Source organism: Copadichromis virginalis, linkage group LG6 (genome assembly GCF_057382275.1).
Source record: "Copadichromis virginalis isolate Kocher_CV1m ecotype Utaka linkage group LG6, C_Virginalis_male_GT1.1, whole genome shotgun sequence".
In the NCBI taxonomy this organism is placed as follows: domain Eukaryota; kingdom Metazoa; phylum Chordata; class Actinopteri; order Cichliformes; family Cichlidae; genus Copadichromis; species Copadichromis virginalis.
Window position 1 is genome coordinate 7980219 of NC_140623.1, and position 26585 is coordinate 8006803.

General features: G+C 42.1%; 1 protein-coding gene across 4 annotated transcripts; it reads right to left on the minus strand.

Moving 5' to 3' along the window:
* Positions 1-572: 572 nt before the first annotated feature.
* Positions 573-26253, minus strand: nacc1b (nucleus accumbens associated 1, BEN and BTB (POZ) domain containing b). 4 transcript variants are annotated; one of them, XM_085458458.1, is made up of 9 exons: positions 24759-25908; positions 22538-22730; positions 13711-13861; positions 11443-11685; positions 7896-8117; positions 4342-4801; positions 3339-3636; positions 3080-3177; positions 573-1806 (listed from the first exon to the last, which is right to left on the minus strand). In XM_085458458.1, the coding sequence occupies exons 2-9, from the start codon at positions 22558-22560 to the stop codon at positions 1478-1480; spliced, it is 1824 nt and encodes a 607-aa protein (XP_085314584.1). In that variant the 5' UTR covers positions 22561-22730; positions 24759-25908; the 3' UTR covers positions 573-1477. The 4 variants fall into 4 exon arrangements, with proteins under 4 accessions (XP_085314584.1, XP_085314586.1, XP_085314585.1 ...); XM_085458460.1 differs by lacking the exons at positions 22538-22730; positions 24759-25908 and adding an exon at positions 26068-26253; XM_085458459.1 differs by lacking the exon at positions 22538-22730 and having other exon boundaries at positions 24759-25907.
* Between the last annotated feature and the right edge of the window lie 332 nt (positions 26254-26585).

The following is a 26585-nucleotide window of genomic DNA, read 5'->3' on the forward strand; positions in this document are numbered from 1 at the left end:
ACGGAGCCGTGCTGCTCGCCATGTACCGCCGTCTGAATTAGCACCTTTGTCCGTGCCAGGCGAGCACATATCCAGGCGGGCAGAGCCTGAGGAAGCCCGTTCCGTTAATATTCTCGGAGAAATCAATTTAAACATGAGCTGACATGAAAAGAGCACCGCCGCTGTATCCTCTCTCTCACACACACACACACACACACACACACACACACACACACACACACACACACACTCAATTTGTCACTAAGCTCACAGGCAGAAACTCGCTTTAAGACAATTCTCGACTTTCGTTCAGATTTTTTTTTAAAAAGGGGAGAGGGGGAGTTAAACAAACTTAGAGATTGGATTCTAGCTTTTTCTTATTTTTCTCTTTTTTGCCTTTTTTAAAATAAAGCCACACCGTTTTCTCAGTCCGATACATACAAAAACTTAGTTCGATTGTACTCATACCGCAGGAAATAACACAGTGCATTTATCACACGCAAACTCTTTTACAATCATCGGTAACAAATTTCCTCTCCTTCAGGAGTCTCGGCAAACATCACACACAAAGGTGACAAAAAAAACAGAAAAAGTAAACAAACTGATATTTTATTTTTTGTTTTTTTAGAGTTTAACGGCCAAAATGTGGGGAAGGTTTGGGAGGGGGGAAGGTTATTGATTAGGCTTTAAACTCGCTAACAAATCTGAACATATCACCAGCCAATCGAAAAGCTGCTGTCCAAGTCAGAGCATTTCTCTGAAGACCAGTAGGTCAGCTTCCCGGCATGGCCAGCTGGGGTTAAAGAGCAGGCTGAGGTCGAGGAGATCATAAACCATGCCAATATACATATTAATATTCATTTCAACCCCTGACCTCACCGAGCCCAAACACTCAGAGAAGCTTTCATCTGGCAGATGAAACAAAGCAAACCAAAACAACAAAACAAAAAGGGCTCGGCGCAACCTCACTCAGCTGCATCTCGAATGCTTCGCCACGCATACATTCAATATGAAAAACAACAGTGTTACCGAAGTTTGGAGAAGGAGCCTTCTCCAAACTGGATTACCCCTCCCCGCCCCCCTTCCCCTAGGGAATGTCTGTGATTATGGTAAGAAAAGGTTTTTAGTGACAGTACACACTCTTAAAAACATAAAAAAATAAAGGCTGAAATCAGGTTTCTAAAGGTTGCAGAAGGATGAGGAACTGGGGGGGAGCGAACCTCCTTCTGCTACCTTTCACCATCTCTCTCCACAAGAGCATTCAAGAACAAACTGCAGAGATTCATTCTGAGCTGTGGAGACAGACAGAAACGTGGACAAACAAAGGAAGGCAAGCAGAACAAACTGAAGAAACATATCCCCAAACATAAAGCGGGCTAGGGGAGGAGTGATTACTGTCAAGACCAGAGTGGCCATCGTTCTGTTCTCATCACCCCAGAGATATTCCACCCCTCCTTCCATCAATCTGTCCATTCTATCTATCTGTCCGTTCACTCACTCAAAACAAAGTGCTGCTATCTCCCCCCGCCCCCTGCAGGCCGTCTGCCGGCGTGGCTCCGCTTCCCGCTTCGCTGTTGTTGGCTGCTGCCGCTGCAGCCACGGCTTCCAGTGAGGCGGGGTCAAAGCCTTGCTCCGTCCCCAACGCGTCGGCCTCCATCTTCACGCTGTCGGCCAGGAACGCGGAGTAGGCGTCGCTGTCGGCCATCAGCAGTTTCAGTTTGGGGATCCAGCTCTTGCGGACGACGCGGCGGGCGTTGGTGCACATGTCGGCAGCGATGGCGTTCATTTCGCTCTCCTTGAAGCTCGGTGCGAAATTCTGGCAGTAGACTGGAGCGAGGCAAAGAGTATGTAAAGGGACAATAAGAGGAAATGATGGGAGAGAAAAACATATGGCAGAGAAACGCAGAAACGCATTAGAGCCTAAATTCTAAAGCTGCAGCTTTGCATACTGACATGCAATCACAGACTGTATATAAACATAGGCCAGTGTGATGTCATTGATTTGTAGACTTTAATTTTGAACAAAGGGGAACCTTTGGGTACATCATACTATTTATTCATCTCTGGCTCTCTTCCACAGCATGTTTTTTGTTCTCTCTTCCTTCTCTCACCCAAACTGGTCCCTGAGCCTGGTCCTGCTGGAGGTTTCTTTCTGTTAAAAGGGAGTTTTTCCTTCCCACTTTCACCAAAGTGCTTGTTCATAGGGGGTCATATGATTGTTGGGTTTTTCTCTGTATGTATTATTGTAGAGTCTACCTTACAATATAAAGCACCTTGAGGCGATTGTTGTTGTGATTTGGCGCTGCATAAATAAAATTGAATTGAATTGAACTGAACTTGAGGCTGGCTCCAAAAGCAAGTATCATAGACTCCCAAGCCCAATTTGTCTTCTGTAGCTAATGTACATTTTCATAACAACTGTTATAGTTTGCCCTCATATTTATTAGCGTTTAAAACTCTGGGTGTGCTTGCTTTATGTGACTAGTTGATGCTGGTAAAGGCGACTGTAGCTTCCAGCTCTCTGCTCGGCCTCAGAGCCACTAATTTGAGTCACTTAACTGGATGTCTAGACATGGAGTTTTGGTGTTGGTGTACTGTGAGGAAATTCTACTATAAATATCTGACAAGTCTCCTTGCTTTCTGTGCACTCAATTCAGTGAATTGAGTGAAATTTTAGTGCGTTATTTGTAGGCTATTTAGCATTAATTAGCAGGTATCTGTACCTGGGCCATGTCAATGACAATCCTTTGTGCTAGCGTTAGCTTTTAACTGAGCACATTACCCTCTTCTTTAAATGTGGTCACTTCTTGCTTCAAACTGAAACAGACAGCGGTGACCAAAAAAGCTAACATACCATTTCAAAATGGCACTTCACAGCACAAAAGGTTACAATGGGTTGTGTACATCTTTTATATACAGTCTATGATGCAGAAGCCTGAACTTTGACATTTTAGTCACCAGAAAGCAACATGGTCTGAGGTTTAAGGCAATTTCATTTTGGCTTCACTTTTCCAACCCGACGGGTACGTCCATCTTCCTTATACAGTCTATGCATGTAACTCTCAGTATACATACACTGTACGTCTTCTGTATGACTCACATTTGACAGCGTGCAGCACTCTGTTGTCCAGAGGTTTACGACTGGGATCATTGGTTGAGGAGCGGATGCCGGTTCCACAGCTGTTAGCCAGAGTGCTCCTGAGCAAGTTAAAACAAAACAAAAATACACATCAACACATAAAATACTTGAATGGACAATGCACATCTTTGTCTGCTGTCAACAAGCGCAAAAATGATCAACCATAAAATCTTTATTATATCAGTCTTACAAAAATAACCCCCCAAAATCAGACACTGACCTGTCGAAGAACGCCGCCAGAAGGCGTCTGAGCAGCACTTTGTGGCGGGTGCCGGCGCTGACGTGGCAGTTCATGAGCTGGGCGCGGGAGATGAACACAGAGGTGCCGCTCACCAGTTCCAGCTTCTCAGCCGGGTCTCCTTCCTCATACAGCTTTGGGTGGCAGCGGTTTCCGATCTGGCTGATGAGCTCGGCGGGCAGCGATGCTAGTTCCTGCCGGGACCGCCCCCCTCTGCCCCCCCGCCCGCCCCCTGAGTCTGGGGCTAAGTCTGGCAGAGCCTCCACCCGCTCCCCGACAACTGAGGAAGGGAAAGATCGAGTGTTACCTTTCTTTTTTTTTTGCAATGAGGGTTAGGGATCATTTAAAAATTTTATATAGTAGCAACAGCTTTTCAGCAGTGATACAAAACTTCTAAAGGGAATTACAAAGGGGGCCAGCTCTCAGATGTTAAAAAAACTGGATGCAGGCCGTTCAATCATACACGTTAGCCATAAACTTTTAACATCCAGTTCTAAATGTACTTCTGTTAATGGTCCTTCTTGTTTGAAACCACTGCATATTTACTGTAAGCACATGATGCTGCTCCTTCGAACTTTTCAGTCTCAAGTCTGATCCTAAAACATTCAATAAACAACAAACCTCGCTGTGCCCCAGTTTCCAATTCCTGCATGTAACAAAATACCGTTCGACCAACTTTATTCACCATCGTTCCATTCAAACCTCCATGTGATTGTCCTCAAACTAGTGATCAAGCAGACCATAAACAGCTCACAAACTTAAAGCAGGACCACAGCTTTCAGCGGTTTCAGTGTTTTGAACATTTCGCTCTCGCTAACATCCTCCACTATTGAGAAAGTTGGATAAACAAACTTTCCACCATTCGTACTCGTAAACACACTACAAGCGCTGCAGAGATCAGAGGAGGAAACTTTTAGACGGAGCTGCACAGTAACCCTGGAATGAACTCACCCGCTGATGCATTTATCCTGCTGTCAGCGCTTACCTGCTGCTCCGGCGTTCAGCATGCTGTACATGGTGTACATGTTGCAGATCTGTCTGTACTGCTCTTCAGTCTCATCTGCTATATCATCCTCCTCCTCATCGTCGTGGTAACTGATGGGCGAGTCGCTGGTGTACATGCTCAGGGTGCCCGGGCTCGTACCCTCTGGGGTCCCGCCGTTGTTGTTGTTATTGTTGTGGTTACTGTTGAGCACAGCTCCTCCCACTAAAGCGCTGCCTCCGCTGCCCACCAGAGAGGCGTTAGCGGCAGGTCCGCGGCCAGAAGCGTCCTGGGTTATTGTATTGGAAGAGGACGAGGAAGAGGAGGAGGAAGAATAGCGTGCGGCCTTCCTCAACCCGCCGCCCCCGCCCCCTCCTGACCCCCCTCCCCCATCACGGTTACCCCCCTCCCATAGCCGCTTGGCCACAGGGGTGCAGACCACAGAGTAGGGAGAGCCCTCCGGCTGAGGAAGAGAGAGAGGGAGAGAAACATGCTGGTTATAAACCAGCGCCTGACTGGAACACTCAATAAAACACAGTAATAAACAAATGTCATTTCATGGTTTCGTGGCTTAGAGTACAAATGGTACGTTTCCCATCTCAAGCAGCATCAAACAAATATCACTGGAGGTTCTGGCAGCACGTTTTTAATGCACATATATTGAACAGAGGTGCCGGCCTCAGCTGAAACAGAGCACACATGCTCGTTATTAGAAATGATTTGACTGTAATGAAGCGAGATGGGTTTGAGATAAAACATTCATTCAGCCACTCATTGTCAGTTCGTCAAATGCCTCCCACTGACCATCTCAGACAGGGGAAGATGTACTTCTTACAAGTACAAAATTCCAGGTCGCTATGGTCATAAGTTTATCAAAAAAGGATTTCAATAGATGATGGTGGGTTTTCTTTTTAGTACAATAGAATTCAGCTATGTAGAAATGATCTTCGGTGTCAAACTCAGGACCTTCTTTCTGTGAGGCAACATTGCTAACCACTGCGCCACCATGCTACCCTGCATCCCCGTTTGTAATTCAAAAAATCACACTGAGAAAATGACAATAAACACAAATCACAAATTCTGCATATATTATGAACTGAGTTGTTCTGGTACATGGTGTCATACCTGGGCAATGTCACACTGATGGTGGATGCTTTTTTCTCTATTCTAGCTTTAACCTCTCAAGCCTTTATCAGTTTTCAAGAATATTATATGCCTCGTGTGTAAGAAACTGTGAATTCAATATCAGTCATCTAAAGGCCCCCAGATCTGCTGATAATGATTGGACATCCTAATATTTTAGGGATTCTCCATACTCATGAAGACATAATACCAGCACCGCACCCATCTCTTAAAGTATTTTTTAATGACAGCATAGATCTGAAATTTTGCATAAGAAGAAAAATCTTTTCCCAGGAATTTTTCAGGTCAAGTTAAGATTTTTTTGTTTTGTTTGTTGCTTTTTTAATTGAGATGAATTGAGATGGAAGGGCAAAAAGGCACAATTTCACACAGCCAATAATATGTAACTGAGCTATCAGGAGTATCAAATATATGACCCAAAGGCCAGAATCAGCCTTCCAGGGGGGGGGGGGGAATCCAGTCCACTGAAGGCTTTGCAGAGAATGAGAGCATGAAAATGAAAGATGCGGTTACATTTTCTGCGTGTAGTTTTGGCAGCAGAATGACAAAATGCAAATCTCAGGATGTTCATTTGCTTTATATAAAGTTTATTATTTAAAATTCCATCCATCCATCCATCTTCATCCGCTTTATCCGAGGCCGGGTCGCGGGGGCAGCAGCCTAAGCAGAGAAGCCCAGACCTCCCTCTCCCTAGCCACCTCATCCAGCTTATCCGGGGGAATACCAAGAAGCCCGAACCACCTCAACTGGCTCCTTTCGATGTGGAGCAGCAGCAGCTCTACTCTGAGCCCCTCCTGGATGGTTGAATTTCTCACCCTATCTCTAAGGAAGAGGCCAGCCACCCTTCGGAGGAAGCTCATTTCTGCCGCTTGTATCCGCGATCTCGTTCTTTCGGTCACTACACACAGCTCGTGGCCATAGGTGAGGGTAAGGGCGTAGATCGACCGGTAAATTGAGAGCTTCGCTTTTACACTCAGCTCTCTCTTCACCACGACATACCGGTGCAGCGTCCGCAGCACCAATCCGTCTTTCGATCTCCGGCTCCCTTCTCGCGAACAAGATCCCGAGATACTTGAACTCCTCCACTTGGGGCAGGAACTCATCCCCAACCCGGAGTGGGCACTCCACCCTTTTCCGGCTGAGAACCATGGCCTCAGATTTGGAGGTGCTGATCCTAATTCCTGCTGCTTCACACTCGGCTGTGAACCGTTCCAGTGCGAGCTGGAGGCCATCATCCGATGAAGCCAACAGAACCACATCATCCGCAGATGATGTGGTTCTGACGAGTTTCTGAGGCCACCGAAGTGAAAGCCCTCCACCACTTGGCTGCGCCTAGAAATCCTGTCCATAAAAATTATGAACAGAAATGGTGGCGGAGCCCATCATCCACCGGTAACGAGTCCGACTTATTGCCGGCAATGCAAACCAAGCTCTTGCAACGGTTGTATAGGGATCGAATGGCCCGTAGCAATGGGCCAGACACCCCATACTCCTGCAGCACCTCGCACAGGACACCCCGAGGGACACTTATTATTTAAAATTAAAATTAATTACATTAAATGTGTCAATAAATAATCAAAATGTACTTCTTTACACTAAAAGAAAAATAGGAATATTTGTCTCAAATATGAACTCCAATGATGTTAACACTCCTGATTTAACAATCACATAAATAAATCATAACACAAGCTGTAACAGAAACTGATTAATTGGGCCCAACTTTTATTAAAATAATTATATTTAATAACCAGCCCTCTTGCTATTTTTCTAAATCGTCTGAAAATATCTGATGATCTGTTTTCTTGGCACTATTTCAATATTCAATATTTCAGTCTCTGTTTGTTTGTTTTTTGTTGTCTTTTTAACTGTGAAAACAAATCAGTGGTGGAAAAAGTCTGACGTCTACAGGTTAACATTTCACTTACAGAAATGTTAAGTGAAAATAAGAAGTAACATGCAATATATCAGCTTTAACAAGATCGCACGTCTCACACACAACTAACGTTAAATCTGCCACTGATGGGGAAACACTACACCTGACAAATATGATGATGTTTGCTTATCTATACCAAAAGTATGTGATGATGATCACACTGCCCCTAAAGAGATATGCAGATTAGCAGCACTTGACATCACATGAAAACTATTTTTGGAACTCACAACAGATGCTTTCCTCCATTTTCAATGAAAAGAAATGAACATATCCAGTATATATACTTCGTTATTAGGGTAATCTGACTCTACCTGAAGCTGAAGTAACCGAATAAGGAGTCTGACCTTTAAAAAAATTCATGTTCCTTCCTCGGAAAGTTTTTGGACTCTTACTTCATTTCAAGATTATGATTCATCCGCCAAAAAAGAAAGAAAAGACAAAAGCATGTGGGGTTGTGTAGCAAGGCCCAGACCAAACCTACCTGCTGTGGCTGTGGAGCTGGCTGAGGTGTTGTGGCTGTATGTTCAGTCTTCACCTTGGACACGAGGGGAAGGGGTGTCAGGCAGGAGGCAGGCCTCCCTACAGTGGCAGCACCGATGCCAACTCCGCCCACTCCCACTGTTTGAGTGACGGGGCTCTGAGGCTCAGAGGATGGGGTCTCCTCGGTGTGGAGACCCTGGGAGTCACAGCTTGGAGAGGAGACCTGGTGTGGGGAAAGTTTCATGAATATGATCAAAACATATTATGCCATTAGAAGGGTAAATCTACTGTAAACATACTGTATGTCTGATATCTACTCAAATCTGACGGTAGCACTGAAGACAGGTAAAAAGAGACAGCACTATTAAATATATACATATATTAAATATTTACTGAGGGAAACTTGGTTGTTTGATGGAGCTGGGCTTAACATTTCTCAAATAAGGTATCAAAAATGTGTCCAGCACTCTGTTTTAAATCTCAGGCAACACATGGCAGCAGTGGTGTAATAATTTAGTAATAAAGAACGTAAATGATGACATTAGGAAGCATCCTGAGCTTGAACAAATGAAGCCAACACTTGTATTACAAAACCTGCAGTTCCTCTAGTGGACAACAGAGGCTCGCTCCAAAATTGAGTTGATCCTCTGTCCGAACATACCCAAAAATTAAATTTCCGAAAACAATCCTTAAAAGGGTGATTCAACAAACAGAGCTGGAGTCTTTGCATCATTGTTTTCATGAGGCGGGGGGGGGGGATCACTGATCTATTCTTTTTCTTTAAGGCTTAAAATTAGCTTATGTTATCAGAATATTTTGTCATTTTATTAGAAGTAACTAATAAAAAGTCTGTCCAAGAAGTTTGCACTTGGCCTCAGTTAAGAAGAAACTTCTGTTTTATTTGTATGTTACTTAGCACTAGCTAGCTAATCTTCTATACACAATCTATGGAAATGACCAAAGTAATTCACACCTGAAGTTCATGTATAATGGTACAAAGAAGCCAGAAACAAATGACCATACAAGCCATCAATGAGCCAGTGGAATGCTCCAGTAGTAGTTTAACAATAAAATAGTAATATCTGAAAAATATGTGCTGATTAAAAGGTTAATATGTTCATGTTATTGTGGTTACAATCTAAAGCAGTATAATCAAATTAAGCGAAAAGTCCTGGAGTTCAAAATTGACAGTCTCCATATTATAATGCTGAAAAGAATTCTCCTTAATGAAACATTCACACACACAAAACATATAAGGCAACTTTAAATCTAGTAATCATGAATCAAACATGGACATCCTGGCTATTTAACATCACAACACTACTGGGAACTAAAAGATCGTTCATTTTTAGCACTATTTGGTCATTGTATTAACAATTCTATCAAAAATTTCTGCCAAAATAGCTGATGGAGTAAGAAAACTACAAATAATGAACATTTTAGGAACAGTAAACTGTGATTGCACGATATGACTTTTCTAGTATCAAATCTTGTTGTATTGATCGTTTTTCTACTGGTCTACTAGCACATACAGTGGGGCAAAAAAGTATTTAGTCAGCCACCGATTGTGCAAGTTCCCCCACCTAAAATGATGACAGAGGTCAGTAATTTGCACCAGAGGTACACTTCAACTGTGAGAGACAGAATGTGAAAAAAAAATCCATGAATCCACATGGTAGGATTTGTAAAGAATTTATTCGTAAATCAGGGTGGAAAATAAGTATTTGGTCAATAACAAAAATACAACTCAATACTTTGTAACATAACCTTTGTTGGCAATAACAGAGGTCAAACGTTTACTATAGGTCTTTACCAGGTTTGCACACACAGTAGCTGGTATTTTGGCCCATTCCTCCATGCAGATCTTCTTGAGAGCAGTGATGTTTTGGGGCTGTCGCCGAGCAACACGCACTTTCAACTCCCGCCACAGATTTTCTATGGGGTTGAGGTCTGGAGACTGGCTAGGCCACTCCAGGACTTTCAAATGCTTCTTACGGAGCCACTCCTTTGTTGCCCGGGCGGTGTGTTTTGGATCATTGTCATGTTGGAAGACCCAGCCTCGTTTCATCTTCAAAGTTCTCACTGATGGAAGGAGGTTTTGGCTCAAAATCTCACGATACATGGCCCCATTCATTCTGTCCTTAACACGGATCAGTCGTCCTGTCCCCTTGGCAGAAAAACAGCATGATGTTTCCACCCCCATGCTTCACAGTAGGTATGGTGTTCTTGGGATGCAACTCAGTATTCTTCTTCCTCCAAACACGACGAGTTGAGTTTATACCAAAAAGTTCTACTTTGGTTTCATCTGACCACATGACATTCTCCCAATCCTCTGCTGTATCATCCATGTGCTCTCTGGCAAACTTCATACGGGCCTGGACATGCACTGGCTTCAGCAGCGGAACACGTCTGGCACTGCGGGATTTGATTCCCTGCCGTTGTAGTGTGTTACTGATGGTGACCTTTGTTACTTTGGTCCCAGCTCTCTGCAGGTCATTCACCAGGTCCCCCCGTGTGGTTCTGGGATCTTTGCTCACCGTTCTCATGATCATTTTGACCCCACGGGATGAGATCTTGCGTGGAGCCCCAGATTGAGGGAGATTATCAGTGGTCTTGTATGTCTTCCATTTTCTGATGATTGCTCCCACAGTTGATTTTTTCACACCAAGCTGCTTGCCTATTGTAGATTCACTCTTCCCAGTCTGGTGCAGGTCTACAATACTTTTCCTGGTGTCCTTCGAAAGCTCTTTGGTCTTGGCCATGGCGGAGTTTGGAGTCTGACTGTTTGAGGCTGTGGACAGGTGTCTTTTATACAGATGATGAGTTCAAACAGGTGCCATTCATACAGGTAACGAGTGGGGGACAGAAAAGCTTCTTACAGAAGACGTTACAGGTCTGTGAGAGCCAGAGATTTTCCTTGTTTGAGGTGACCAAATACTTATTTTCCACCCTAATTTACGAATAAATTCTTTACAAATCCTACCATGTGAATTCATGGATTTTTTTTTCACATTCTGTCTCTCACAGTTGAAGTGTACCTCTGGTGCAAATTACTGACCTCTGTCATCATTTTAAGTGGGGGAACTTGCACAATCGGTGGCTGACTAAATACTTTTTTGCCCCACTGTAGCTGGCATTTTATCAACCCTGTGTCTAGAGGTGTTAAGTGGAACTTTCAAGGAAATCAGTCCCCCTCATTAATATTCTAATTTATGCAGCCAGGCACTCCAGATCTAATCAGATCATCTGCTACTATAGAGGGAACCTGTAGTGTCAGTACGACGTTTCAATTATTCTCGATTCACGAGAACGTGTCTACAAACAGAGACGCCCCCATCACAACATAATGCCACGCATAATGTCACGCACAACAGGTAACACGGCGGCAGCACGCAGAAACGGCTATTTTTACATCTGCTTCATTTTGATTACATTTAAATAATCCTCATATTCACAGAAGTGTTCCTATGGATGCTCTTCTACATTTGCATTCAACTTTAACAGACGTTTAAATGACTCGATTTGTGATTGCTTCATTATCAGCTTACCTTAAGGAAAAACTCGGTGCCTTTCTCCATGATCTGTTGGATCTGGAGGAAGCCGGCGGTGTACATGAGCAGAAACTGGTCTCCCACATTCATGCTGAGGCGCCCCGTGTAGCAGAAGGCCAGGATCTGCTGGAAGCTCTGCGGCTGCACGGCCGGGGGTAGCTCCACCACCGAGCTCTTCCCCCCAGCATTGAACAGGTCCCGGAAGTAGGAGCTGCTGGCTGCCAGCACTGCACGGTGGGCCTGAGGGGTAAACAGCAGGGGTAGTGAAGTCGTAAGGGTTTAAAAATACATAGACTCCGATGCGGTAAACAGTATATATCAACATCCATATCCGGAGATTTGCACTTGCTCATGTTTGTTGTCAGTAAGGCAGAAGACATAAACAAACAGGAAAGTAGTAACAGAAGAAGACTAACATTTTTATTGTTAATCTCTGGTTGAATTTATTTTAATGCAAAGCATGAAAATTGCATCCTGTTGTAAAGGAAACTTCACGTATTGCTCAACAGTAACTTTTGAAGCACTGCCAAAATTAGTGTCTTCAGGTTACGATGTCAAATTGCACTAAACAGTCCAAAACTAAGTTTATTGACTGATCAGGAGAGGCAGACAAAGGAAGCTCAAAAAATGTTGAGACTATTAGTTTTTGACCCGAGGCATCGTTTTTTTTATCCTACCAAGAGATTCTCACCAAAATCCTGACACTACATGCACAAACAGTACTCCAGGCAATTCATCTGCACATTCTGGCAACAAGGAAACACGAGGACCTAGAATTACCAGCTTGTCGCTGTGTCTCTCAGTGAACTGAGTCAAGCTGCATTTTACATCCGTGCTTGTCTAGACTCATACGTAGAAGACTAAGGTTGCAGTGGCTGAGATTTTTCCAGTTCAAATACGACACCTTGGCTTGGGTTATCTTCCATTTAGTGAGTAGCTGTCAGACACCAATGTCAAAATAATAAGCTGTATTCACTCTGAGGAAGAGACTGGGAGTCAGTCTTTATGTGTAAGCCAACATGAGGCTCTACTTAAACACTAACTTTGTAAAACAAACTGTGGCAAATAAATACACCCAAGAATAGAAATGTATTGAATTGGTATGTCATAGTAATTATTAGCATGTGGAGTGGAACTGACAAGAGACAGATAATGTGAAAATATATTCATGGAGTGCAAAAAAAGCTCCCCAACAAGTGTTACACTGAACATAGTGAGAGAGAAGGGACGGCAACAGCCATGTCGCTGTCAAAGCTTCTCAGTCCCGTCAAGTTATATGTCCATGCTGTGCAGTTTGCATTAAGTCAAAAGTTACTGCAAACTTAAAAGAACACTTACTGGTGAAACGTGTGAAATACCTCCAAACATACTGCCAAAAGTATTCGCTCATCTGCCTTCACGTGCATATAAAAAAGAGTTCTTAATCCATAGGGTTTGATATGATATCAGCTTCAATTTATCTGGGAGGGCTTTCCACAATATTTAGGAGTGTTAATGGGAATTTTTTACCATTCTTCCAGAAGTGCATTTGTGTGTTCAGACACAGATTTTTGGATAATAAGGCTCACAGTCTCTGCTCTAACTAATTCTAAAGGTGTATGAGGCTGAGGTCAGGACTCTGTGCAGGCCAGTCGAGTTCTTCCACACCAACAGGAGCAAACAGAACAACACAGAATTGACTGCAAAGAATAGATGACTCCCACAGATCAGTTCACTCACCTTGATAACAACTCACTAACAACTACATCCCTAAAAACAACTATAAAGGAATTTGATAGGCTGACACCAAAGATCAGTGTCACCAGGTCATTATCTGTCCACTGATGAAATATGGCCACAATCTCTTCTTCTCTTTTTCACTTATGACGTTGAAAAATTAATAACACTAGTGCTTTTGCATTTGGGTCATCCGACATAAATGTTGTCATAATCAGTAAAAGTTTTCTTGAGTTACAAGCAAAAACATCTTTTGAAATGTCACAGTGACATTGAGATCCTTTCATACTTTAGTGAGAGTGCACATTTCTGCCAAATTTGGAGAAATTCAAAGTAAATAGATTACAGTAAAGAGTTGTATTCAGCATGGATGGGTGCACAGACAACAAGAATGTGTTTGGCAATGAGAGTAAGCTATGTGGAGACATAAAAAGATAAATTACTTTTAACTTTAAATATGCGCTTTTGATTCTGCCTGTATTCAGGTCAAACAAAAACGGCATTAGCTATATTAGTTTGAATGAAGTCGTCAAAAAACTTAATTCTGACCTTGAAGGCATGTCCCTTGACGACCACGGAGACGTCACAGTAGAGGCCCTGCAGCCGCTGCTCGTTCAGACACTCCAGGACATTGTTGCCAAAGTTAGGGATCGCCATCTGCAGCGTCTGAGCCATAACGCTCTGCCCAGCACCACAGGGTCTGCAGGAAGTAGAAACAAGTTAGTGTGTGGATAACAGGAGCACTGGAAGGTTAAAAAGGAAGGAGTGGGTGATGGAGGAAAGGAATTATCTGGAAGGACGGTAGATGACGGGATGATGGGGACATACAGGTAATTGGCAGGAAGGTCAGGAGAGTTGGGAATTGGTACAGGAAAAAAATGAGAGACGTGATGGAAAGGAGACGATAAAATGAGGCAGCGTGACAGGGGCAAAGGAAACCAAATAAATGAGTTATGAGATAAGAGCGCAAAGAAGAACTGGAAAATATGCAAAAAACACAAGCAAGGCAGAGTTAAGGAGGGACGAAAGAGACTTAAAATAAAGAAATGGGGTAAGTAAAGTGTGTGATGATTAATGAATTAAGTATCTGGTAAACAACTTTAATTCAAAACTCTATCTTTCAAATGAAACAGAATTTGGGGCCACCAGCCACAGTTACATAAGCCTTTATCTTTTTTCTTTAAAAAAAAAAAACCCTTGTTTCATGACATCTAATTCTCAGTTAATAAACTGTTTTGGTGGTTTTTGGCCTACTTTGTTATTTTCTTGTCGTTGCTTCCCAGTCAAAACACAGCCTCTTACATAACTCATCTATTTCACTCGTCTTCGTCACCATCCAACAAAGAAGCTTGTGATCAAAAGTGGAAGAACTGTCAAAGTACAGAAAAGGAATAAAATAAAGCAGGACTTTATCTCTAAAATCGGTGTTTCTCATGACTGAAGTCATCACTTTTTTGGTTTTGTTTAAAAATGCACAATACAAACACAGAACGACTCGAACGCCAAGTATGACAAAGCAGAAGTAAACAGACGAGAGCACAAAGGTGAGTCACGACTCCACTGAACAAATACGTTATATAGAGGATCGTGGCCTCCGAGTGATGGATGGTGGCCGAGCTTAGCTGACACCGACAAGTATTTGGAGCGCAGCTTGTGGTGAGGAGCTGATGATGATGAGCTCCTACCCTGGCTACAAACCCAAACAAACCACTAATAGGAAACTGATTAGCCTCGTTCCTCCACTAGGAACGAGGCTCACAGACCAAGCCTAGAACCTACACACCAGCTTTCTAACTCCGGTTCTCCTCATACATTTGCGGGAGTGTGTACAGTGATGCAGCAGCAGACACTTAAAGGTTAAAAAATATCATATATACAGCTTTTCTTGAGGTTGCTCCCTTCTGGGGCTGCACCAGCAGATGATCTGCTTCCCTCTCACCCTATTCCTAAAATCTAATTCTGTCACACAAATACACAAACTTCATGTCCTCTTTCACTACATCCATGAACCTCCTTTGTGGGATTCCTCTTTTCCCCCTGCCAGGCACCTCTATATTCAACATCCGTTGTCCAGTAGATCCACTGTAGGTGTTTTTCGAACAAAGACTTTTTGGGATTCCCAAAGGGTAACTACTTGGGGTCCACCGATTTTTCGGCGGGCTGATATTGTCGGTCAATATTAGCCATTTGGTCATCTATTGGCAGACAAAGGAAAATACACAAAAACTAACTGATCTGCGAAGCATGGGACAGAGCATTATAGAATAAATAAATTTAACAGGTTTTGTTAAGATGTGTCTGAAATAATAAAAAACATACTTGCAGATACATCAGATTTTTAAATCACCAAATCCATATCAGTCTTAAAACTCCTTTATTGGTGAGGATCTAGGAGCTGTTCCAAGACCTACTTACCTCGGACAGCGTTTTTTCTGTTTTCATTTTAACCACTAATAAAAATGCGAACATGACAAAATGGCATTTGACACTGCAGCAGCAACAACAACTGCAAGGAGATAAAGCGTGAAACACCCAGTATAACGTCATTACGCTACATGTGGCGTGGACAGAATAGTGTAGCATGAAATGCAAGCTAAATCTTTAGTCAGTGTTGTGTGGTTTTTTTTTTTTACTTTGGTCAGCTACATGATGATTCGCTGGTATTACACAGCTAAACTTTACATGGATTATTTTTGTCAGTCATCAGCAGTGTTGGTCAAGTTACTTGAAAAAAGTAATCAGTAACTAATTACTGATTACTTCCCCAAAAAGTAATCCCGTTACTTTACTGATTACTTATTTTCAAAAGTAATTAATTACTTAGTTACTTTTTAAAAGCACGATTTGCAACATGAATAGGTAATAAAGCGATAGATCTTTCAGCCCAATTCTACTTTTTCTACATAATCCATCATACAAAATGTAATCAAATGGAAAAGTCTCTTTTTTTAACTTGTTTTATCAGTTTTAATCTTTTAACTTTATGCATCAAGAAAAAATTTAATTATATGCAACATTCTCTGACTTGAATAAATTAGTTTAACATTTAAACCTATTTTCTACACATTCCAGCACATAAGGAACAACTTGTGTTTCTAAGGCGAATATTTTTTTTCATAGATTGTCTCCTGCTTTGTGAGTAGCTTGAGTAGCAAGTCAACATCTTCCACACAAACTATTGCCAACTGCAACAACCTGCTAGCAACCAAAACAACAGCACCAAGTGCCTCTTTGAAGCAAGGTTCCCATTAACAACTGCGAGAAAAACCTCCCCAGCTTGTCATAGAATACACATTTTTTCCTTGCGAGTAGAAGTTACCAGATGGTTGCCTAGTTGGTCTCTAGGCCTGTATGACTGAGGCCTTACTCAAAGGTCTCGCTTGTGATGTAAAATACTTTCCCTAAAGTTGAAACTAAAAAAGAAAATGCAAGAGGTTCTCAAGGGAACTAAGAACCAGTGCCACTTGAGAAATAGCTTCAAATGTTTTAAAGTATCAGATTTCTATGCCTCTGAGCTTATCAATTCCTTTATCAATGCCTGCAGGTGCTGGCAGTGTGCACTTTGATTGCAAAACAACCTCATACACATGTCTAGTGCTACCACATAAAGGAGTTATGGCAGAGAGGAAGAAGAGGCTCAGAGCATGACTTGATTTCACTAAGAAAGAAGAGAACAGTTGTGTTTACAAAGTCACAAAGTGATTATTTCAGGTAGGGATGGAAACACCAGCAACATGCTGAAACATCTTACACACAACGTGAGCTTCACTTCCATGTATGTGACGCTCTAAATACATGCAGAACAAGTACTGTTGCTACTGTCGCCCAACAGTGCTGCTCAGTGGTAACTGGCACTAAATAAGCTGAAATATAATAACATTAGCACCATGCTTAAAGCTTAAATTGAGGGTTGGGAAGAGGGTTCAGAGGGTTGGGAAGCTCATCTGTAACCGGAAGGTTGCCGGTTCGATCCCCCTGCTCTCTCTCTCTTGAGCAAGACCGCCTGCTGGTGTTGGCCAGAGGGGCCGATGTTGCGATATGGCAGCCTCACTTCTGTCAGCCTGCCCCAGGGCAACTGTGGCTACAACTGTGGTTTACCTGCACCAGTGAGTGAATGAATAGTAGAATTGTAAAGTGCTTTGGATGCCCAGAAAAGCGCTATATAAATGCAATCCATTATTATAAATTAAAACAAATGCCACACAAACATGCTCTCATTTCCTCCACCTCAGATGCCAGCTAGCATTAAGCAGTACTCTGTTTGGGACTTTAGATAATGAAGCTGTTCTGACAAAAAAACCTCGCTGTACTCATTTTCTCACATAATTGAGCCAAGAATTGATAAAGAACCAGATCAATAAGCACATCACATTAAAGAAATCTACAAAATCTTATCAATTCCCATCTCTAGCCTTGACACAAAAAACTACCTGCCATTCAGAATGGGAAAAGCGTGACTGATCCATGTTGCTTATTTGAACTGTCACAGGAATGTTAATGGAAACCTGGATGTAATAGCATAAATCATCAAAGTGCGCCGATGCAAAGAGCTTCTAGGGTAGGTACTTCAATTTCTGGTAAAAGTTTTCAATATCTGGATTCAGATTTTTTCATAACAACTTACTGCCAAACACGCCTGTCCCTAGCATGTTTCAAAGCCTTTCAGTGACTTTTTAAAAAGTCAAAATCATTGACTCTGGGACAATGAATCATGTACTATTCTAGTCTTCTTAACTCTGATCTAATATTCATCACACATCTGACAGAACTGCTGGATCACTTCATCAGCTGGAATCAATAGAAAAAACATCTTGATAATAAGAAATTGCTCACCTGACGTATATTGTAATCTTGAAAAGGTCTAGAACTCTGTAGGTCATTACTTCTTAAAGTCTGATTAACCTCCCTCACTTGAGGTCATAAACAGATTGAGTACAGTTTTATTATGTAGACACATCATCAAATCACAAAGAGCTCATGTTATAGAAGAATATTTATTCATCTCTGGTTTACAATAAAAGAAGACAATTTGACTGTCATTAGCTACTTTATAATACAGGTTCCTTCACCCCCACGCCACATGACCTGCTAATTGTGGCTTTCTTTATTAATTTACATCACCTGACTTACTGTTTACTTTACCGAGGAATGGCAGAACTGGCTTCATGCCTGAGTACACACCGTACTCAGGTCTTAGGTAAATGTTAAAGGATTCAAAATGCCACCATCACACAATACAAAAATGATTATTTGGAATGTAGGGTATTTTGCCTTAATAACCAAGAACAAACTTCTGGCAGACTAAATTAAGTTTACCTTTTATATGACAAAATTGATCACATGTGAAATGTTAAAACTGCAATCCAATTGTTAAGTGATGACGTGACGAATCCTACTTCCGGGTCTAAAGTAGTCTGCGTTTAATATGGCTTTTGTGTTGTTAACATGTTTAATGTTATGTATTTTCTTCTATTTAATCTCAAAAAGCTCCTAAAACAGTCAGTGATCACTGTTGACCTCCCTCGGCTTTTATTACCGCTAATCATTTATTTAAGCTCAGTTTTTAAAACCTTAGGATGTAACTACAGCCCAGCCCATGCAGCAGTATATGAATGACTAACCTCGTATTGTGGATGGATTATCTCAGTTGTTCTCCTGGCTGAAGTTTGGTCCTTTTACAGCATCCTGCCATGCGATTACATTTGTTCCTGACCACCAACAACACTCACGTTAACTTTTATCCAGTGGGAAAAAAGTTAGCTTGTTTATATTATGCTAACATAGCTGTGTAGCTAGTGGTCACGTAGCACATCATTATATACCAGCTAGCCCAACTTCAGTAACCCTACAAACGTCACTGCTGTTTAGTTTCCTGTCTTGATTTATGCTGGAAGTGATAGCAGAGCTGTACGTTTTAATTTGTTTCCAAAACCCCGCAGTCAGGACATGCTATATTGTATTTAGATAGAAGCTAGCGAGCTAACTCCCTGCTAACTTCTAACTCCATTAAATGTCATAAATTCCGTTTTCATGGATGCCTGGATGTTAAACTCAATTGTTACACCTGGTAGAGCAGAACGCTGATCATTTTATTAAAGATGAAAGACTTTAGACAGTTTTCCAACTCTCAGTAATGCCATAGTGATCGTTTGATATATGGACCTGCAGCGGAGTTTAGGTCCAGACACGGCTAGTGACGTCAGACTGAACAACCGGATAAGTAGAAATCAAAAACAGGCAACCCCCCCCCCCCCATGAGAAAAAACAATAAGAAAGACAACAAACATAAGAACCACAGCTTTTCTTCACCTTTGTCTAGTAAAAAGCCATGGTTATGCACATGCTCTTATGCCATGTCATTTGCCTTCGAACAGTCGAACAGGACTCAAAGCCATTCTGCATTAAGTGAATTTAAAAATGTCTTTGCACAGTGGATTTTATTAAAATTCAATTATAATTTTCTAGTTAATGTGAAATATTCTACACCCTGGCCAGAAGTGAATGTGGGCTTTTAGGAAGTGAAAAAAAGCAATGGACAAGGGGTGCACTGGATTATCATACTGTTTTCATAATTGATGAAGGCCAAAGTAAAGTTTGATTGATTCCCCGGCCTTACTTTTTGCTATTTACTCTCAATCTGGGTTTGGCCAAAGTATTCCATCTAGATTTTCTAAAGCCAGAGGCCAGGCTTAAAACAGTAAGTCAAACTCCAAGTATCTCCAGTGATTACAGTCATGATCTGATTTAACAAGTGATTTGTTGTGCAGCTGTAATGAACAATATTAAGTCAGCAAAGACAAATGCCGAATAAGAAATGCTGATGCATAACTTCCCCAGCACTACACTTTGGTAGTTATCCATTCAGTCACAAGTGAACAAAGAAGGGCAGAGGGCTTATAGCCTTATAGTACAGTTTTTTTATTTCATATTTCTGTATAGTTTTTTTATTTCATATTCTGTATAGTTTTTCATATTTATATCCTGTTCATATCCTGTACATAGCTTGTACTCACTACAGCCTGTACATACATATAGTTATAGCATATTCATAACATACTTCATACCGTGTACATTATAACATACCATAATAGATCCATTTCTGTAATATACTCACATATCTATATTATTGCTAATATATATTTGTAATATATCTATATCATGGCTAAAGCACTTCTGGATGGATGCAAACTGCATTTTGTTGCCTTGTACCTGTGACATGTGCAATGACAATAAAGTTGAATTCTATTCTATACTATCATAAACAAAATGTATCCCCTTACAGGAAATTCCATCGCCACTTAACTCAAGCACAATAGCCCTTTTTAATGCTCATAAATGGCAAATACATGTTTAGTGGGTGGAGCTCAGTTGGTGACAGAAAGTGAATGTTTTCCAGTTTCATATCTTGTGGGAAAACCCAGCAAATGTACTGAAGACAATTCACTGACGTACCAAATACAGCAGGAGGCAAGGCCATAGCATGTAACTGTAAAAGACGTAGGCTATGGACTTTCCACACACTACCTCTGTTCTGAAGAAGTAACAGTGAGGGAACAAATTGTGGACTTTTAGATCCCCTGAGAGAAATCCTCTATAACCACATAGTCACATATCACATTGTTCAGTCTACTGAAAGTGGCAGCTTTGCAGTTGCTTTACTAACTACATCTCTAACTGTTCCTTTATGTGTGTTTAAGATCTTCTATCTTAAAAATGCACTCAAATTCTGAATGGTTTTGTTCACTTTAATCTGCTTATTTAAGCGTTGGAACTAACATTATTCCTCATCGCTAACATTAAGATATCACAATGCTCTTTGTCTAAAAAGTGTTACCTTTCTCATGAAGTCCCAGACTGAGGCTGAGAAAAGGCAACAATGGCTTACACTCCAAATTGGTCTACAAACACAGATGGAAATCTTACAAGCAAGCACGACATGGTCCCAAGTCTGTAACTGACAGACTGTTGTGACTATGCTGGACAGCTTTTTCCTTTGGGTCATGCTGCTAAAGCAAGCCACCATCAGTTCGTTCTTTCTACAGGAAACCAACAACCAACTTGATTTGGTTCAAATGCAGTGATCTGAGTGTAAAACAGAATCTGCCTACTTCACAATGCACTTTATTCCTGAAAAAAACTATCATGCAACAAATAAACCTACAAAGGGATTGGAAGCACCACTTTGCAAGGAAACTGGACATAAACTGATGATAAATGGGCAGAAAACCCCCCAAATACTCATACAATACTGATACCATATGTATGTCCATGTTTTTCTCTTGTAGATAAAAAAAGCTGACCAACTGTCAAAGTGACAACAACAAAGTTTACATAAATTGAAAGTGAGTGTGTAAAAATTTGTCTTACACCTCCCAATTCAACTCCATGATTCAAGCTGCTGTAGGACAAACATGTTTTAATCAGCCAACATATCAAGAACATTAAATTTAGACTGCACCCCATGAATGCTGCGGCCAGCTGGCATGTTTCTGTAACAGTTTGGACCGGCTCTGCCCCGCAGTTTCTCCCTATCTATGGAAATCTATCAATCCATTGTTTACCTCAGCTGTCAATGCTGGTTGAAAAGCATCTACCCTTATTTAATCTAAACGAGGCTGTAAAACTTTGTGAAAAAATAAGGATACAGGTCAGTGTTTCAAAGAAGCTCACTTCTATCTGATGACAGCCATACCGCCGTATTGTGGTTTTTGCCACAATAGCCGCTGGTAGTCAAACTATCCCTGAAGTAACTTTGTTGGAGTCTCTGGAGAGAATAAACTTCCATGAGATAGGAAAGTGTGATTTTTAGGGTATCGTGAGGGAACATGGTGACTTCCACAAACCACAAACCTACTCCTGTGTATTTTAAATTTATATTAATGATTTTTTTAATTGACTGATGTAAGTTTTTAAGTTTAGGAGAACGCATCAATTAGTTGGAAGACATAATTGTTCACTAAAGTATGTATATTGATGAGTACAATTTTTTTTTCTATTAAATAACCTCAAAAAATGACTAACTCCACTGTTAAGGGGTGGGTTGTTTTTTGTTGACTTGCTCTCTCACAATAACACAAAGTGGGTAAAAGGCAGACATACAGATTTCTATGCAACCAGATTCAGCCCAAAAATCGGATCTGCAGCAATACCTCTAACTTTGCTGAAGTGGTGACAACAGCTATAACTTTGTCATAAGAACAAGCCAAGACACATGACAATGCCTCTAGTTCCAAACCCACTTAATAACTGCACATTCAGCATACAGCCCAAAAGTGACCAACGCTTTAATCACCGGGAGTCCTTCTGGGAAACGTTGACAAAGAAGGTTTTGCAAAGGTTAACAAAACAAGAAAATTACAACTTTTCGCAAACTAACCTCACTCCTGGAATGGCTTCCATCGAAATTACAAAACAAATGTCTGGAGGTGGATTTTTCCCTCTAAACCATAACTCCTTCAGTTGAGCTTCTCCTTGGCCGGTAATAAAAGGCAGTGGCTGTATGGTGTGAAGCTTCCAGGTGTGAATGGTGGGTGCTGCTCTGGCATGCACGCTCAGCAAACCTTCACTGGCTGAAAAATAAAGGGTGAACAAATTGGACTAAAGCAGTCCTGAGCTCCTGCCTTACGCCTACATAAGGGCAGCGCTGAGAATAGGGGGCCATCATAATTAATTATGTTTATAGTGACTAATTAAATCTGATTGATGCAGGCATGAAAACTATGACAGTGGACTGAAAGGGAAGAGTAAAATGTGATTACTTACAACTCCACTGCCACACATTACATCAAAAGCATTTTAATTTTTGTTTTAATGAGGCTTGATCTAACCTGCACAGATCAGCCTTGGCTATCAGCATTTTTATATACAGATAGACAGAGAGATAGATTTCAACACTAGCCACCACATAAAGTGGAATATAATGCCTTAAAATTGCAAAATATTACTATGTTTATTAATTGTGTAAACTGCTCGACAATATAATTACACTTAATTAATTGTGCAGTCCTGTTCTGTACGAGGACAATTATGATCACAAACGGATTATTGGATTGGGAGCACTCTGTACAATTTGTTCTGTAAAAAACAGTCTCATTATATCGGGTCTCTGTTACCGAGTGCATTGTATATAGGTTAGTTTTCTCCTACCTTTTCTTTTTTAATCGATAAAGCTTTGGCAATAAGAAAGTTCGTTTGTGCCTTGCTATTGTACCTGGACACGTTATTGTGGCTTGACAGTTTGTGTCGATGTAAAGAAATCAATATGCATTGAATAAGTGCAATTAAAATTCAACTGTAGAGGCTCCGAGTGATATTTACTCAGCGCAGTTTGGGTCCTATACAGGATTTGTTTACACGCATTACTTCTACTTTAATCAGAACACAACGATCTTACTGGGAAATGTGGGTCGTTGTCTTTACAAAACAGTGTTTTGATAGCGAAGAAAGTCTAAAAATGACTGTTTCTGATTCTATGGCACTAAAAATGCACGATCTGCTCCGCTAACATCTGCACTTCCCATGGCCTTGAGCAAGCAATTGAACTGACAAATGTCCCAGTGGAGCATCTCAGCGACCAATGGTGAGATGTCTGTGGCTGTTTCCAGGTGTAAATATGTGCAGTCGTATGAATAATAAGAAGCTGCCAAGACAAAGCATGTCTGCTGAAAAAATAAATAAATAAAATCTCCCCACAGTATTCGAAGACAAAAAGAATAAAAATAAAGCAGCGAACGCATCGAGTGACAGTGTGCACAGTTGCTGATAATGACAATAATATGCTGGCGATGCTGATAAAAGTTTCAACATTTTAAAAGCAGAACATTTTTTTTCATGCAAGCTGGTTTCCATTCACACTGCTTCATTGACATGTCATGTCACACAGGGATATGGTACCAGGCACCTTTTGCTCCTCACAGGTCAGAGGTCACAATAACTTCCAAGAAACAGAAAAGGAGAGTTAACTCACACTACTTGACCCTTGCCCTGTATTCCCCATGTGCCCCACTATGTGCTTTGACTCCACAAGAAAAAAAGAGTGTGTGACTGCGTGTGTGTTTCAATCATCTGCAACTTTGAAAATTGTTTTCCAGCACCAAAAATAAAGCAAAAATATATATATATACTCAGGTTTATGCAAACTAACCACATGCTGCTGCTAATACCAAAACACCAACATCAGATTACCGCAGTCATTTTGCTGCCAGATAATAAACCCGAGCAACCACGTGAACACGGGCTTTTGATATCAATATCAATCACTGCCTAATCATATTCAGTTTCCTGGTTTGGGGAGGTTAAAGGTGGCCTGTTAGCAAGTAGCAGGCTAAAGCTAAGGCTAACACTGGCAGAAGTAAAAACAGTTCACACATGCACACAACTCACAAACAAGGCTCCAAATCACGTGTAATAAACGCCAGCCTTGGGTGGCCTTTAGTTTGCAGCCGTTTGGGCTAGAAATCCTGTATTTACCGAAACTCGTGAGCAGACAGGCATCACAATGTGGCTATAGTCGTAGCCTCCCTTGAGCACGACTAGAGCAGAAACTTCAAAACCGAGATATCGTTTATACACATTAATTATACATCAATTAATCTCACATGAAAGTCTCGCAGAGTCTCGCTGGCGGACGCCTCGGAGAGAAACAGCCCGCCGCCACCAGCGGTGCAGCAGGGCAGTCAGAGCGGGCAGAGAGCTCTCGGTGCCCCGCCGTGTGCCAGCCTCGATGCCCGGTAGAATTTGGGAGTCCTCAACTGGCCCGGGCCGGTGTGTGCGAGGGAGGGGGCGAGGGAGGGGGCGGCAGCGGAAAATGGACAAAAAAAGGAGAATGAGAGAGCTCCTCTTTTTTATTTTTGAATGTCAATGATGGTTTTTAACTGCCCTCAACACACACGTTTATCGTCTGGGGGACCAGGGGTACGAAATATGGCACAAAAATAGTCGGGGGCGGGGGGTAAAATATTCAGCAGTTCCCGTCTCCCCTCCACTCCGTGCCAGCGCGGTGTGATGTCCGTTAAGACCGAGTTCCCTCCTCCTCCTCCGGCCGAATGGCAGCTACCAACATGGGACAGACACGCGTTGTTCCCCCTCCAAAATGTCGCTTATACTATATCACAGCGAATAAATGCTTTATTGCATCTCCACCAAAAAGCGGACTCGGGAACCACGCGGGGCTATCTTCACTCTGAGGAACTAAGATTCTTAAGGTATTTTTCTAAAGGAGAAGCGGGGGGTCTACAGCGGAGGGCGATCCTGGCACTCCATCTTTAGCCGACATCAACAGGTCATCCCGGGACACAAATGCGCTGCAACTGTGGGCGAGACAGACGGATGGATCCGGCATGGCGAGAGAGGAGAGGAGAGGAGGGGAAAGGAAAGTAGGGGGCTGGCTGTAAAATCTTAACCCATTTACCGACAGCAGCCTATGCCATGAGATTACACAAATAAGCAACTACCAGCGTCGTTCAAATGCAGCAATGTCTAAAAGGAAGAGGGGAATAAATGCACCCCTCGCTCAAACCTCAGGTAGTTTCTGAGAAAGTTCAGGAATGCTAGAGAAAGAGGAGCATAGGTCTCACGAGAAGACAGTCGCCCAGGGGTAGCCCGAGGCGACGAGTGAGTGGTGCCGGTGTGAAGTGGTTAAAGTTTTGGTCTGTCCCCAAGCACCCATCCCCCATAGGAGCCAGCACAACTTTACCACCCCACTCCCCTAAAAAACAATAGCCTAACCTCCACTTCAACAAAACGCCGAAGTCCCATACACCACCCCTCCATCTAAATTCACCCACAGAAATATACAAACACGCAGTGGTGGGCACGGGCAACTAGCAAACCCGGTCCCCCAACCACCCTCCCCAACGGGCCGAGTCCGAACCGTTACACACGGTGACCCGCCGAGCTTCCACTCACCCCTCGGCTGTGTTCGCTGGAAAGTGTTTCAATGGAGGAGCAAAGCAGAAGTGGTCTAGTGTCTCCCTCCGCCTCACTACAGACACTCATTCTCTGTGACTGTACGCCGTGAACCAGCAGCGGAGCACGCATACACATACATTACTTTGCGAGCGCGCAGGATGTCGGGCGTGCACGCACGCACACACACGTGCCAGCGAGAAGAGCGCGGAGCTATCGAGGAGGACGCAGAGGAGCAGAGCGGGGATTTTTTTTGAAACTCTCCCAGGGGTTGCAGACAGATCGCAGAGCTACCGATGGACAGACAGACACACACACAGAGGCTGTATGCACTATTTTATTGGGCACTTTGTTTACTGTGTGCTATATTGTCAGCAGGTCACAGGTGCGTAATCTAAAATGACTAGCCCACCTATTGATGTATTATTAGTGTCTTTACATCAAAAAAAGTCAGAGTTGCATGATGTCATAACTTCAAACCAAAGTAAAATAAAAAAGTTTACCTCAGTGGTAATCAA

Excerpts from the sequence above, each read along its gene's own strand:
- nacc1b (XM_085458458.1), bottom strand. The coding sequence starts at position 22,560 with ATGGAAGCCATTCCAGGAGTGAG. Across the intron at positions 11,686-13,710 it reads TCAAGGGACATGCCTTCAAG|GCCCACCGTGCAGTGCTGGC; the intron begins GTCAGAATTAAG and ends TTTACCCCTCAG. Across the intron at positions 3,178-3,338 it reads CTGGCGGCGTTCTTCGACAG|GAGCACTCTGGCTAACAGCT; the intron begins GTCAGTGTCTGA and ends TAACTTGCTCAG.